This window comes from Ceratotherium simum, chromosome 8 (genome assembly GCF_057802395.1).
Source record: "Ceratotherium simum simum isolate JZ-2026a chromosome 8, ASM5780239v1, whole genome shotgun sequence".
NCBI lineage: Eukaryota > Metazoa > Chordata > Mammalia > Perissodactyla > Rhinocerotidae > Ceratotherium > Ceratotherium simum.
The window spans coordinates 42,908,939-42,924,544 of NC_141907.1; the positions used below are offsets into that span (position 1 = coordinate 42,908,939).

General features: G+C 40.5%; 1 protein-coding gene across 5 annotated transcripts in view; it reads left to right on the forward strand.

Moving 5' to 3' along the window:
- Nucleotides 1–15,606, forward strand: part of KIT (KIT proto-oncogene, receptor tyrosine kinase) — a 77,512-nt gene that overhangs the window by 45,499 nt on the left and 16,407 nt on the right. For all 5 annotated transcript variants that reach the window (XM_014787397.2, XM_014787409.2, XM_014787404.2 and 2 more), the window contains 2 exons: nucleotides 1,324–1,513; nucleotides 3,705–3,820. In XM_014787397.2, the coding sequence (XP_014642883.1) occupies nucleotides 1,324–1,513; nucleotides 3,705–3,820 (306 nt within the window). The remainder of the gene's footprint in view (nucleotides 1–1,323; nucleotides 1,514–3,704; nucleotides 3,821–15,606) is intronic.

The window sequence follows — 15,606 nt, forward strand, 5'->3', positions numbered from 1 at the left end:
CTCTTTCTTATATTATTATATAACCATTTCTAAGGGCTGCTTTATTTAGCCAGTTCTGTTTTCTCATTTTAAAAATTAGTATAACTAGTGTAAATAGCACTTTTTTTTTTGCATGGATCCATCCACTGAGAAGAGTTCTCAAATGGAAATTACAGGGTTAAATTGAAGAACAGATCATTTAAAAAAGTCTACATTGCTAAATGCTTTCTAAAAGAGCTGTGCCAATTTACAGTGTCACTCAGTGTGCTACTTTTACCACACTTGCAAAACTATCAAGTTTATTTCAAATTAGTTTTGCTATTGTTTTTACATAGGATGGATATACTTTATTTTTTTTATTTATTTTTTTGCTGAGGAAGATTCGTCCTGAGCTAACATCCACTGCCAATCTTCCTCTTTTTGTATGCGAGCCACCATCACAGCATGGCCACTGACAGACGAGTGGTGTAGGTCTGTGCCCAGGAACCAAACCCAGGCCACTGAAGTGGAGCGTGCCAAACTTCACTACTAGGCCACCGAGGCTGGCCTTATTATTTTTAACAGCTGTATTGAAGTTTTGCTATTTTTAATAACTGAAAAGTGATGCCTTATTTTAATTACTGGTTTAAATATTTTTTCTTGTATATTTTCATGGTCTCTTTTTCCTGTTACCTTAGTTAATTTTACTGTGTAGACATTTAAAAAGGTTTATATATTCAGATTTGTCTTTTATGATTTTTTTCTTCTGTTGCTTCTAAAAAGGCTAGAAAATTGTCCCCTCTGTAGAAGTTTGGTAGAAGTCAATTCTGTTGTTAAAAATATAGTTTAATTGTTAAAATGCTATCTTTGATTCATCTGTCATAGACGATGTGTTGAGAAGATTTAAGTTTTTCTTCAATTACTAAATGACATTTTTTCAGCATTTTTATTGAACATTAGGGTGCTCTTTCTCTTCTTGATTTATGACACCTTCTTATCGCACAGACAATCATATTGGGTCTGGGTATTGGCTAACTGTTTAGACCAAATACTTTTTAACCTAATAAACATTGAGACTCGAAGTTCTAGAAGACTTATAAGATGGTGATAGATCCTTAAGAGAGTTGCTTAAGAGACTGAGGTAGGAGAATAAACATTCCAAGTGTGTGTCCTTTCTCACTTTATGACAGTGATTCTACAAGAGCAAAATAAAATGTAAAATGGGCAGTTAACATTCTCTTACTTGCTATTGTCAATTAATACTGGAAACCTGTCAGTTATCTTTGTAATCCAAAAATGAAGTTGTGTTTTTTGTCGGGTAGTTGTGGATAACAGTTTCTTTCTGTTTGACTCTGTTATGGTTAGATAAAGGATTCATTAATGTCTTCCCTGTGATGAATACTACGGTATTTGTAAATGATGGAGAGAATGTAGATCTGATTGTTGAATACGAAGCGTACCCCAAGCCTGAACACCAGCAGTGGATATATATGAACAGGACCTCCACTGATAAGTGGGAAGATTATCCCAAGTCTGAGAATGAAAGTAATATCAGGTAAGAAGAGGGCCTGGCACTGGGCATTACATGTTGTCCCCCCTCTTGCACTTGGCTTGCCAGAGCCTGTTTGTATGACCTGTAAATGTGTGAGAGGACGCTCGCTATAGAAGGACACGTAGGGCTGCTTCCTGGGTCTTCATCCCAGTATTTCACTTTGCCATGTGATTAACGCACACAAAAGTCTGTGCCTCAGTTTTCTCGTTTGTAAAATGGGGGTTGTTGTTTCCCAGAGTTCTGAGAATGTGTCAAAGCAGTGACTGCCATATCGTAGGGACACATTAAATAATTCCCTTCAGAGAAAAAGGAAAGCGAGTGCCTTTAATCATTTTTTTTTAAAACTACAAGAAATCTAAGAATCATTAAGTAGCTTTGGGCCAGGCAGTGAACCCAAGTGCTTTTACATCAGACCTCTCATTTGATCCTCAAAACATTTATAATAAAAATAGTAGCAATAGTAACACTTTATGTAAGCCGTGTGTGCTTTTTTTCCTGCCCTGCATTGTTCTGAGTACCTTGTGTATATTAGCTGGATAATTTGAGTCCTCACACACCCTACGAGTAGCCACTCTTATTTCACTCATTTATAGAGAAGAGGAAACTAAGGCCCAGATGAGTTAAGTAATTTGACCAAGATCAAATGGCTAATGAGAGGTCGGTGCCTAGATAGAGTTTGTATTTTTATACAGTCAGGAGCTGTTGGCTGTTATAAGAATGGGTGAGAGATGCTGGCGTCCTGGGCCAAGGTTTAAGGGTTGCAGGGAAGAGGATGGATTCGGGAGGTGTCCAGGCCACATCTTTAACAAGATTCAGTGATTGAAGGAGTAGGAGAGAGAGAAAGGAGCTGAAGATGCCCCTTGGGATCTGAGTCTGTCAGCCAGGTTGGATGGTGAGAGGAGATATCCTTCAAGGAGGAGGAGGGGGAGAGACAGTGAGTTCACCTTGGGGTTTGTTGAATTTGAGGTTGACTGTGGGATCTGGAGTGGAGATGTTCAGATAGGAAGTGTCTTAGGTCAGGTTCCCAAGAAGCAGAGCCTGAGAGGGATTCTCAGGCAAGGGCTTCATTAAGGGAGATGGAGACCTGCCAGATAGTGGAGGGGCAGGGTGGGGAGGGGAAAAAGGAAAGGAGGGATGTGGGTGAGGTGAAGTCTGATCTCAGGGGCACTCTGGAGCTGGGCTTTTGTCCCTCCCTGTGGTCACTCACTCACTGGGTGTAGACCCAGCGGGCAGTCAACTTCCAAGCAGGTCTAAGTGGCCAAGGACAAGACGTGGGAGAAAGTTGCAGGTGTGAGTCATTATTAGCTGCATCCAGGGCAGGGGGGTTGGGGGCATCAAAATAGCTCTGTACAGGAGGCGTAGGAGAGGGGAGTCCGAACTGCCGGTAGAGACTTGAAAGTTGTGAGCAAACAGCAGGTAGTTCAGTGTGCGAGTGGATTGCCCCGGGAGCGTGTGCAGTGTGAGGAGAGTCTGAACAAGCCACTGCGTACGTCGAGTCGGTTGTGTAGCTTGTGTGGGTGGAGGGCACCCAGGGCTGTCCATCCACACTGGAGTCCATGTCAGTAACTCCCCAACAGTCGTATGTGCTCAGTCTACACCCATATCTGGCCGTCCTACAGTGAAACAGAAACTTGAATAGCAAAGACTGCAAAAGACCCTAGGAAGAAGTAGCAGAGGGGGGAGGGAAGCCAGGACATTGTGGTGTTGCAAGAAGGAAAGTCAACAATATTGACCTTGCTGGTCAGGCCCCACAGTGTCTGCGTGGAGATGGCCTACGTGGAGATGCCTGCCAGTCTGGGATTTTGCTAGGAGAGTGTCGGTAAAGCAAAGCGGGGCAGGCGAGTTCAGGACACCGGTGAGAGGGCAGTTGAACGGAGGATGTGGGCAGAGAAGGACGTGGCCATGAGGACAGCATGGGAGGAGGGAGAGGCTGCAGTCTCTGTGAGGTTCCGTTTATGCTGAGAAAGCCTCTCCCTACTCCGTATTCTCACACGACAGGCATTTGTCCCAAATTAAACATGGTGTGTGTGTATGTTTGTATTTGTTGTTTGTGAGTGTGGATCTTATTAATGCTGCGCTACGTGAGTCATATTTTTCCTAACCAGGCAGGTATTTCCAGAGAGGAACTGTGAAAAAGACACGCACTCTGAGGCAGGCCGTCCATGGGTGATTAATTTATTGTCTGTCTTTGTAGATATGTGAGTGAACTTCATCTGACCAGATTAAAAGGCACTGAAGGAGGCACTTACACATTTCTGGTGTCCAATTCTGATGTCGACTCTTCCGTGACATTTAATGTTTATGTGAACAGTGAGTAAAACGAATGGCTCCTTATCTTCTTAATTTTTTATTATTTTGAGTGGTGGCTTGTGTTTGTAACAGCTGCAGAACTGAGCTCGTTGTGTACTACGTAAATAATGTTTCATGATAATTCTGACCTTAACAAAGACCCCGTGGTTTGGTGGTTGGAAGAATGTGTACCAAAACCAATTCCTTGTCCTACATTTCGCTGACCGCGTGACCTTGTAGATGTCGCTCACATTCTGGGTGCTACCTCTGAAGTAAACAGAGGAGCCACAGAAGTTAAAAGTAACAGTTGTTTGAGGGAAAATGTGTTATTATTGATTGTTGAAATGGGGAGCCAGAGGTTGAATAGGAGCTGGATTATGGTGTTAGGTGGGAAAGAGATGCTATCAAGCCCTGACATGATTTCTTTGTTGCAATGCTTTCTCTTTTGGGCTTGTGATATTATTTGTGTTCAGATTGTTCTTCCACGAAGATGAATGCAATATTGATCCAGCTCAAAGGGTCCCTACTGCGTATCATGTGGGGACACTGGGAGAAGGGAGCAGGTGGTTTAGGGTGGGGGATGGCAGTGGACATGGGAACCTGAACACCTGAGTCCTGCCCTGCTGCGGCCCGCACCCCACACAGAAATGTCTCTGCACAGAGGTTCAGGCCAAGGGAGCATGCTCACCAGCTGGGGCTTCTGCCAAGTGCAGGGCCTCCTCCTGGCTCTCCTCTGGGGCTGATCTGCATTTCCAAGGAAGGGCAGCAGGTGCTTGCCACGCCACACCAGCCAGGGCACCAGAGGACAGGAGGCCTCCAAAGACACGGAATCCCAAGGAAGTGGCCCACAAAATGACCATCAGAATTAGCCACCCTGGATGTGTGGGAGATGCGGAGACAACCTGGAACATTCCCTAGAGGACAACTTAGTAACTGCTGAGCACTTAAGGCTGCAGGATGGGAGCCAGTTCCTTGTCCTCAAGGAGGTTATTATTTGCTGTATGAAGTGATTTTACATCATCATCTCATTGATGCTGCAGCTCAGCGGTATGGGGGGGTGGGCAGTGCAATCAATGTATCAATGAAGACGAGAAACAGCTAGTAGGTGAGACTCGGGACAGGTTTTTGATTGCTAATCTGGAGTTTTGTGACTATACCAGCATTTTCAAAATTGCATTTCCTGAACAAGATATGTGTTTAGATAAAGAGGGTCACATCTGTGCAGGTAAACACTTTCCTGAACTGCAGGCCTTCTCAGGATCCTTACTGTGCTGATGTGTATTATGCCTCCCCTGGAGGGGCCTGTGAGGTGGGGCTTGTCCCAAACTTGTTTGACCACAGAATGCTCCTTTTCCAAGGGTGTCATGTTGATTAATATCTCAGTTCCTCAGAACAGTTTTGATTATGTGGTATCTCATTGGCCCACAATTCAAATATCTCTAGATTTATTCAGATGTTAATCAGAGGAGTTTAGTGCACTACATGTGGGCAAAATTACCTGCTTCTGAAAAATCTTAATATTCAATTAATTGAAGAGACAATTGCAAGTAAATCAGCATCCTTGCAAGCATAATATGCACTGTCCGTACTAAACTCTATTTTGACTGTTCTAGTATGGTGCTTCTCAAACTATCTATGGTAAAGGACCTTTTTTTTTTTAATTTCGAATTCATTCTAGATCAATACTTCTTTTACAGTGAGAACCAATTACTAGAGAAGTAAAGTGAAAAAGAAAAGAGATATATACAAAGTAAAGGATTGTATTTTTTTATTAGATTCAACAGATATAAAAATTACTGTCAAATAGCTCCTTCTCAATGCTTGTTCTCAATTTCTGTACTTACCTCCTGTGGACCACTAACAGCAGATCCTAGATGTGGCCTACTCCATAGACCTCATTTTGAGAAGCTCAGTGTTGGGAATTTTATTAAATTAAGTGCCATTTATATCTCTTTCCCTGGCTTCAAGGACAAGGAGGCATTAAGATCTGTTTCTTTTCCCCTTTTCATGTGTTCATTTGCCAGTGTGTGGTCTGCTAGTTGGTTGTGAGTCAATGACCTTAGACGGACGTGTCCGAAGTCACCCTTACTTTTCTCTGGTGACAGAATTGCTACCATTTTACTTACCAGGCTAATTGGCCATCTGACAGGATCAGTATTCATCACCTCTGCTGGGGAACTCGTGCCTGTTTGAAACTAGATAGGAAATGGCATTAACCTTCCCAAATGATCCACTCTTGGATTCCCTGTTAGTACAGGAGCCGTTTTCTATGTTCTGGGGCCTAGGTGGCAGATACCCACCCAACATTTACTGAGCTCCTCTTTCATGCACTGGGTGAACAGATGAGGGTAGTGTGTTTGTTCTCTGACCTCTTAGGTAAAGCTCTTCAGGAAGTCTTTTCATTGATGTCAGTTTGTTACAAACATGAAACTGACTAAAGGCATTTATTTCACTCACCTAACACATTGGATCTCTTGATCTCAGATTCTTTGACAGGTAGCAATTTTATGTGAAACTTAAAACATCTCCCTCTTGTGAGATATATCCTAATTGCTCTTCACAGATATAGTTAGCCAATTTCTTTATTGACTTTTTTGGGGGATTAAAAAACATTCTAGTGAATACTATTATGGGGCAAGATTTTTTTAAGTTAAATTTTAAAATCTGAAGCTAAAAATAGTTTTAAAATTTAAAATGGGAGCAGTCGTGTCCATTTTGACATAACATTTTAGCTGAGCCACATGCATGTGTAGATCTACTGTATGGTTTATCCTGTAAATAAGCCTAGCCCCAAGGATGAAAGAAATTACACTCCGCAAAAATTAGAATTCATAAAAATCAGGTTAATAAATGCATAGAGTTAGTGCAGAAATTCAGGCTACTTTTACGCAGTGACATCGATGCATAATTGCTTAATAGATTCATGAGAAATCCTCATGAAAATCATTAATTTTTGAATGGTTAAATGTTTGGTGGTTGAAAATTGCATGTGTTTTGAAAATTCTACGTGTAGATTGGAGTATATTGAGAGACAGAGAGTGTATGTGTGTGTTTAAATTGCTTATGTGGGCGGTTTAAAAAAAATCATGTTCTGTCAGTTTGTGTTAAGGGAAAAATAGGTAACATGTAAAGCTTGGAAATGTTTTAATATTGTTTTTGACCTCTGTAACCAAGCCATACTTTACATGGGTCTGTTAAGTTGGCTCCGTGACATGAAAGGTGGTTTATAATGGCCAAGAGTTACAGCATGTTTGCCATTTTTGAGCAGAACTTCCAGTGGAAACTGATGGGAGTTTTCATTAAAAAACAAAACAAAACAAATCAGTGATTCTTTGCATTGAACTTGCATTACTGTAATTACTCTTGCATTGCTTACGGAAGATGTATACAGAGATCATATTCTTAGTTCTGAACAGTTTGATATCATTTGGTGGAAATGCCCATTTGTTTCCTTTGCAGATTAAAATTGGGAGAAAAATAGTGTTCTAAAAACTATGAAGCTATCCCAAAGTGCTTTCTTGTTTTTTATTTTTTTGTTTATTTATTTTTTTGTGAGGAAGATCAGCCCTGAGCTAACATCCATGCTAATCCTCCTCTTTTTGCTGAGGAAGACTGGCTCTGAGCTAACATCTATTGCCAATCCTCCTCCTTTTTTTCCCCAAAGCCCCAGTAGATAGTTGTATGTGATAGTTGCACATCCTTCTAGTTGCTGCATGTGGGAGTGGCCTCAGCATGGCCGGAGAAGCAGTGCATCGATGTGCGCCCAGGATCCGAACCCGGGCCGCCAGTAGTGGAGCGCGCGCACTTAACCGCTAAGCCATGGGCCCGGCCCCCGAAATGCTTTCTTAATAGACACTACTCTTTCTAAAGTTCCTGGAGATGTTAGAAAAAGTGGCATCACCAAGATTCTGTAGGGAGCTTATAATACTTGTTTAGAAACCTATGATCTCTTTGGTTCTAGTAAATGTCACACAATAAGGTTTTTTACCAGATCCAGGACAAATAAAAGGACAAATGTGTATTTTAACCCTAATTTATTCACTTGGCTCTTTTCCTTCTCCACTCAATATTTCTTGAATAAATTTCAAACTAAATGGTGAACTTAGATCTTAATTAGTGTTATAAATATTTTATAAGTTTATTTTGGTTTATAATTTCAAATATCCCATGTGAATCCTGAAATAATTTATCCATACCTGTGGAAAGAAATTATGATTGATATGGTAAATCAGTCATTTTTCAAACCTCGAAAGATTTTAAGAAGATCCAGTACCCCCTTTTTTTCAGCTTTATTGAGATATAGTTGACAAAATTGTAAGATCTTTAAAGCATACAATATCATGATTTGATATATGTATACATTGTGAACGAATTCCCCCCGAGTTAATTAACATATCTACCTCACGTATTTACCTGTTTTGGTTTTTTTTTGGTGAGAACATTTAAGTTCTACTCTCTTAGCAAATTTCAATTATACAATACAGTGTTATACAGTCACCGTGTTTCACATTAGATCCTCAGACCTTATTCATCTTATAGCTGAAAGACCCCTTTACCAGACTTTCCTTATTTCCCCCTCCCCCTGGCAACCACTTTTCTATGAGTTTGACTTTTTCTTTTTTTTTTAGATTCTACATGTAAGTGATACCATGCAGTATTTATCTTTGTCTGGCTTGTCTCGCTTAGCATAATGCCTTCCAGGTTCATCCTTGTCACAAATGACAGGATTTCCTTCTTTTTTAAGGCTGAATAATATTCCGTTGTATATATATACCACGTTTTCTTGGTCCGTTTATCTGTTGATAGACACTTAGGTTGTTTTCCATACCTCAGCTATTGTGAATATTGTTACAGTGAACATGGGAGCGCAGGTATCTCTTTAAGATAATGATTTTGTTTCCTTGGGATGTATACTCAGAAGTGGAATTGCTGGATCATGTGGTAGTTCTACTTTTAATTTCTTGAGGAACCTCCATACTGTTTTCCATAGTGGCTGTACCAGTTTACAGTCCCACCAACAGTGCACAAGGGTTTCCTTTTCTCTACACCCTTGCCAACATTTGTTATTTCTTGTCTTTTTGATAATAGTCATCCTAACAGGTGTAAGGTGATATCTCATTGTGATTTTGATTTGCTAGTAACCTTAAAATGACACTTCAAAACGTTATCTGGTAGCATTTCCAGATCAGTATTATGAATCAAAAATTTGCGGCAAATGATATCTAGGGGCCATAAATAGATCTCTCTCCAGTCTTAAAGTTCTGTCCTTTAACGACAAACCTACCGGTCGAGTGAGAGTACTGTGGTACTCAGGTGGTGGTAACAGGAGGGCAGGCAGGGCAAATAAGGTATAGAGAATGAAAGGACTCGCCTTTTGTCATTGGCTTTCATGGAGCACATGTCATTGTAAGTTGATTGGATATCCAGATGACTGCTGAACTGCACGAAATTAACTCTCAAAAGTCACAAATTTCACTCCATTTATGGTAGAGGATTAACAAGAGGTTGAAACAATTTAAGAAAATGCTAAATAATGTATTATTTCTAAATCAGTGCATCATATAATTAACATCCTGTCTGGTGTGAGCGATTATTTATAGATCATACAGTATACCCAAATTAGTTAAGGTAATAAATCACCCAGAATGAGGCCTGTTGATGAGAAAGTTTCCCTTTGATGACATTTGCAAAATCTGGGCCATCTTTTATGTATTTTGGTTACAGTGAAGTCCAGTTATGCATGGCTAGACAATCCTTCTCCAGAGAAGCCACTGTAAGTGCAACGTCCTACAAATAAGGCACATGACCAGCCCGCTGTTTGCCTAAGGTGAGAGTAGACCTCTCAAGCCGACCTTGTAGATGGATGGCTTTGGACAGACTGCCTGCCAACCACCTGGGTCACCCACTTGGCTGGAAGTCTCAAGGACCTTTACCCAGGGCAAAATAATTATGCTGGCCTTGCCTTCAAGGACTTCTCAGTTTTGGGGTTTTTGAGATCCTCATGAAATGAGAGCAAAGTTACTAGAACTTTGAGTTTTTGGAAGGTTGGAAATGTTTTCCTACCTGTTAACCTGTTAGCCATTCTATTTCTATTTTTTAAAGATTATAGGACCTTCCAAACATTTAGGCGTCCGAACCATTCTTGTGTTAGAGGCTAAAACTTTTAGGACTTACTGCTAACACACTTATCTATTGAGTTTTGCCTGAGAGACTTTGCTTTTTAGTGTTGTTGTTTTTTTTTCCTATTAAGTGGATTCTATTAGACCTACTCGTATATTAAATTATTGGAATTCTTAAACATTAAATAAAGCTAGTGCTAAATAGAACTCTTTTCTGATTTATTTACTTGCTTTTGAGAGTTTGTTCTAAAGCTACCGCAGTAACTAGACTGTAGCTTGGTTTCTGCAAACATTTGTGTACATGTGTTTTTAAATTAAAACAATTTTTTCTAATTATAACAATGTTCTATAAAGGGTAGAATAACTAGAAAAGATAAATAAGCAAAAATAAGAATCAAATTTTAATTGTACCTTTTTAAGTGTATTTACATTTTATAGATTACCATTGCTAATATATCCCTTACTACATGCTCTTCCAGACCATTTAAAAAAATTTTTTTGGAGGGGATAAAACGAGGTCCTGTTGCTTCATAACTTTGTGTTTTGGTGCTGAACAGTGAATGCATCGTGAGCCTCTTTCCATGTCATAAAATACTCTTCTACAACATTATTTTGGTATCTCATTGAATGGATATTTCATAATTTCTTTAAGCCATGTCTGATGCAAGTTTAAGACATTGTACGGTGTGAGGTGGGACTCTGAAATGATGTGATTGAGTTTGAAAAGAAACTCATCAGAGGGGCCCCTCCAGTGGTACAGCGGTTAAGTGTGCGCACTCCGTTTCCGTGGCTCGGGTTTTGCAGGTTCGGATCCTGGGCGTGCACCGACGCACCGCTTGTCAGGCCATGCTGTGGCGGCGTCCCATATAAAGAGAGGAGGATGGGCATGAATGTTAGCCCAGGGCCAATCTTCCTTAGCAAAAAAGAGGAGGATTGGCATTGGATGTTAGCTCAGGGCTGATCTTTCTCGCAAAAAAAAAAAGAAGAAACCCATCAGATAGTTATTTAAAGTTTGTAATTATCTTGTTTAATCTCAAATGATCAACCTCGCCTCAGTGCCTGGGAGTCAGTAAGGTTATCATCCGTTGTTATCTTTCGTGCTCCCATGTTTTGAACGTATGTCGTGGAGGATACACTGTGCTGGCTTTCAGGACAGTTCTAAATTCAGGAATAATTTTCAGATCTTCTTAGCGTGGTAGCTAATCTATGTAAAAATAGTTTGCTTGTCGTTTTACATTAATCTTTTTAAAAGTAATATGTGTTCATTTGAGATATCTGACAGTTGAACTCTGTTTTTATTTTCTCTTCCTGAACTTGAAATGAGTTTTTGTTCTTCAGTTGCTTGGGAGTTATGAGTGTTGTTTTTGATGTGACACTTTAATATCTCCTTCTTACGAAGAGGATCTCTGTAGATGTGAGAACTGTTATAGACATTTAAATCGGAAGCAAAAAGAGATATGGCAACCTACTTTTAAAGTAGAATTTGATTCTCTCATGTTCTGGAAAAATTTAGGAAATGTGGCTCTGAACGAAAGAGATTCATTTTTCCCACCCTCAAGTGTGGTTATTTTTCTGTCATGTCTCGTAAGAAAGTTAGTCTGATGGGGTGTGTGGCTAATTTGGGGGATTTATTAAATGCTGAACCTGTTAGAGAACAAGGTAACCCGTCTAGGTGTTTAAGCGTTTTGTTGACCCTGTTTGTGTGGCCTGGCCGTTTTTTCATATGTGTGGTGGAAAGGCAAGAGAAAGGAGTTGAGATATGTAACCATGTAACCTTCTGCTAGAACTGACCCTGAACTTGGGACATAACTTTTCTAAAAACAGCAAAAGTAGTCCCTTTATATTAGTGGAACTTCTACTCTATGGAAATTTCCTTTCCAGTTGAGCCACACGTGCTTTTACATCAAATTAGCCCTCTTCATTTACAAATGTATACAGGGTCACCTGTAATTTAGTGGAAATTTAAATTAATCCAAGAATAGGTGCATAATTTTTCTGTGGGCATTGTGTCAATAACCTTTCTCCTCCACTTCTGAGTTATGTGGCAAAACGAATTCATTACTCTTACAGAGTAGAAAAATCACATTTTATCACCTGCCTGCACTCCTTGGCAGCAAGCAGAGTTGCATAGTGATGCCTTTATACATCCCCCCTCCCGGTGTCTGGCTCACACGGCTGGCCGGGGTGCTCCTGTAAGTTGAGCCCAGTGATTCTGGCTAAGGAAGGCTCTCTCCAAGTAGGTTCATTCTTTTTTTTAACTTAATCTCAGGATTTGGGAGATCTTTTTGATGGCTTTTTAGAACAGGGGCTGGCAAACTGTAGCCCTGGGGCCAGATTCTGCCTGCTGCCTGTTTTTGCATAGCTCATAAGCTAAGATTTTTTTTTTTTTTTTGAGCAGTTGAAAAAAAAATTGGAAGATTTTGTGAGATATGAAAACACAAATTCAAATTTCAGTGTCCATAAGTAAAGTTTTGTTGGAACACAGCCATGCATATTTGTTTACATGTCTACGACTACATTTGTGGTACAATGGCAGACTTGAGTATTTGCAAGAGAGACCTTATGGCTCACAAAGCCTAAAATATTTACTCTCTCACCTTTTACAGTAAAAGTTTGCTTGCCCCTAGTTCAGAACATCACTTCATTAGGAAAATGATTTCTTTTTTAAATGACAGTCTGTTGAAGATGGCTGGATACAGGAGACTGGAGTTGAAGTTTGTTTCACTTGTTAAACAAACTTCTATTAAAGTGACCATATGCCAGTTTCTGGCTATCTTTAAGAATGTATAAGACAATATATTTTAAAAATGTCTATTCTGGGGAATTTTTAAAACTATAATATTCCTTTTATGAGTGAAAGTTAACCTGAGTATTTCTTCTATTTTAGCTGATTTAAATTGCTTTATTGTAACAGTATTATGGCAGGAATGTGGATTTGACCCAGACCCAAACCAGGATAGTTGACAAATTGCTGCAAAGCGTTGCTATATTGCCATTAAATACCAGCTGACCTACATTCGTAAAAACAAACTCATCCTTATGATCCCTCTTCATTTAGTCTTATTATTTGGCGACTGAAGTCTCTGTTCTTTGTCTTGCTGATCTAGAGTGTGGGCAAAGTGCATTTATAGCAGGAGCTGGTGGAGGTGGTTAGGGGTGGAGAGAAGAGCTGTACTCAAAAATGCTTCCCCACCAGTTACCTGTGTATCTCCTCCCATCCTCACCCCCTCAGCTCTTGTTATCTGTGCTGTGTTCTTAAAAATTCATTTTGTTCTTGCCTTCCGTATGGACCTGATGGTGGTGAAAGGACTATTTTTCAAGATCACATATCTGTTGGGTGAATCAGCGAATGGTTAGGATTTTTAATTGCATGAGCAGTAAATTCTCGGTAGAGTTGTAAGCACTCTGAAATCTGCCTACAAGCTGATCAGTGTTGTAGGAGACACCAGAATGACTCAGATCCATAATGCTTTGAAAGAAGACAAGGCTATTTTTTATCCCCACAGGAAATACATAACTTATACACCTCTTAGGCTTATCTAAACCTCCAACTTGGGAGGAATTAGGGAATGTGTCATTTGGTATACAGCTGACTGCAGAATATCTAAGAAACCGCAGCTCAGATTTAACCTGGAGAATTGCAGAGAGTTATGTATCTTTAAAAGCAAAAATGTATATTTAATGTCTTACATGGCGCATTGAGGGACTTACAAAATGCAGATGAGCCCAGATTTTCATTTTTTAGGAATCAGATTTACACCTAGCTCATTCTTTATGCATTAAACATTTCCTAGTGCAACTTGCCATGCACAGCCCACACTGTACTCATGTAACTTAGCCTTTGCAGAACGAGGTCTCTCATCACCGACGTTAAGAGCGGGGCTGGGATTAGGGTGAGGTCAGAGAGGCACCTTGGGTGCAAATTTAAGGAGATGCTCCCTCATGGTGCCGACCTGTATTTGCAAGACCTTGAGGGTGAGAGTCTTCAATTCTGCACCCTGCGTGCTTTACTTGCCTCACCCTAGACACAGCCCTGATCAGAGTCCGTTGAAGGTGCTTTTAAAAAGCACGTTGCTGGGTCAAATCCTAAACCTACTAAATCTCTGGTGATGGGGCCCAGGAATCTGCATTTTAACCTCTTAGTGCTTCGAATGCACATTGAAGTTTGTGAACACTCTGAGCTTGGTCGGCTAACCTCAGGCCCAACAGGACAAAAGCTGCTCCTTGAGCCTCAGGTTACGGCCCACCTGGGATAGTACCTTAAAAACCTGCCTAATTAACTAGCACAAGGGAACAGGGAACAAGCAGGCCAGCCGGACGCACCACTTGCCAGCCCTGGCTGTTGTATAACTGCTACCAGGTGTCACGCTGGAAGGCTTGGATCATAGAGCATTTGTAACCAAAGCTAAATGTAATTGATTATGTAATTTTGAGCTGTTCCAACTTTTTTAATTAAAAAATGTTTTATAGGTTCATTATTAGCTACATATTCATTATAAAAAATTGGAAAATAGGTCAAAAGAATAAAATAGAAACTATTCATAACCCTACTACCCAGAGATAACCATTGTTAGTATCTTAAGGTATCCTCTTGGCCTTTTGTGGTATTGAGTTAATATGTAATTCCACTAAAAATCCATCATGTAGCCTTAGGAAGGATGAGTGACAAAAGGAATGTTGGGATGAGAAAATCTGTCATATGAATTTGATTCCCATTCGAGTCCTATCCGGTTATCTTTGCCTTCCATGTATGGACCCTTCCCTCTCATCATTAATTGCAGTATTAAAAACAATCCACATGACCCAGGTATATGTGTGTATTTCTTATCTTATGGCCACTATTGGAAAAATAGTGGAAATAGTGCCCTTACACAGGAAAATGACCATTAGGCTGTTCTCCCAGGTTCCTTCTTGTGACTTTAATTGAATTCCTTTGGAATCGGAGAGACTTACTCCTTCGGGGAGGACATAATCGTTCAACAGCTCTTGCTGTGTGTCTGCAATAGGTCAGACTCTGCAAGGAGTCAGAGGTCCAGTCAGTAAGATGTGGTTCCTGCCCTTGAGAACATAAAGTCTGATGCAGAGTGCCAGGTGCTCTTAAGTGCTCCAGGAATAGGGAGAAGAGACAAACCACCTTGGCTTTGGAGGGTTGAGGATGGCTTGGAAAAGGAGGTGACACTTGAATTGAGTCCAGAGAGACCCACCGTATGGCGCCTGCAGTCTCCAGCAAGTAGCCTTCTCCTAAAGTTCCACTGTTTTTTGTGTTATGTCCTACTTTTCAGCCCAATCACACAGTTGCCCATGATAATTAAATGAAACTTGCCAGATGGATGCTTTTGCAAGACGATCGCTCGTCTTCTTGCTCTATTTGTGAAAGCTGGCATTGGATCCAAACTCTCAAGGATGCCCCTACCTTGAGATTGCTTTGGAGTGTTGCTCTTTGGTGTGTATTAGCCAAATGGCCTACCCATCAGCAGGGCCAGGTTGAGTGACAGGTGGGTGTGCCATGCATGTGGACACTGATCCCTGCCAAGCCATTTTGCCTTCAAGGAGGTGAGGTGCTGAGAGGTTGTTCTACAAAGATGTCATTTCTCAGTGTTACCTTCTTTTGAGGAAATAAGCTTCCTAAGGCTTCTGATCTGTCAGTCTTTCCTTCTCACCGTGTATATTTTTCCTATCGATTGCAAC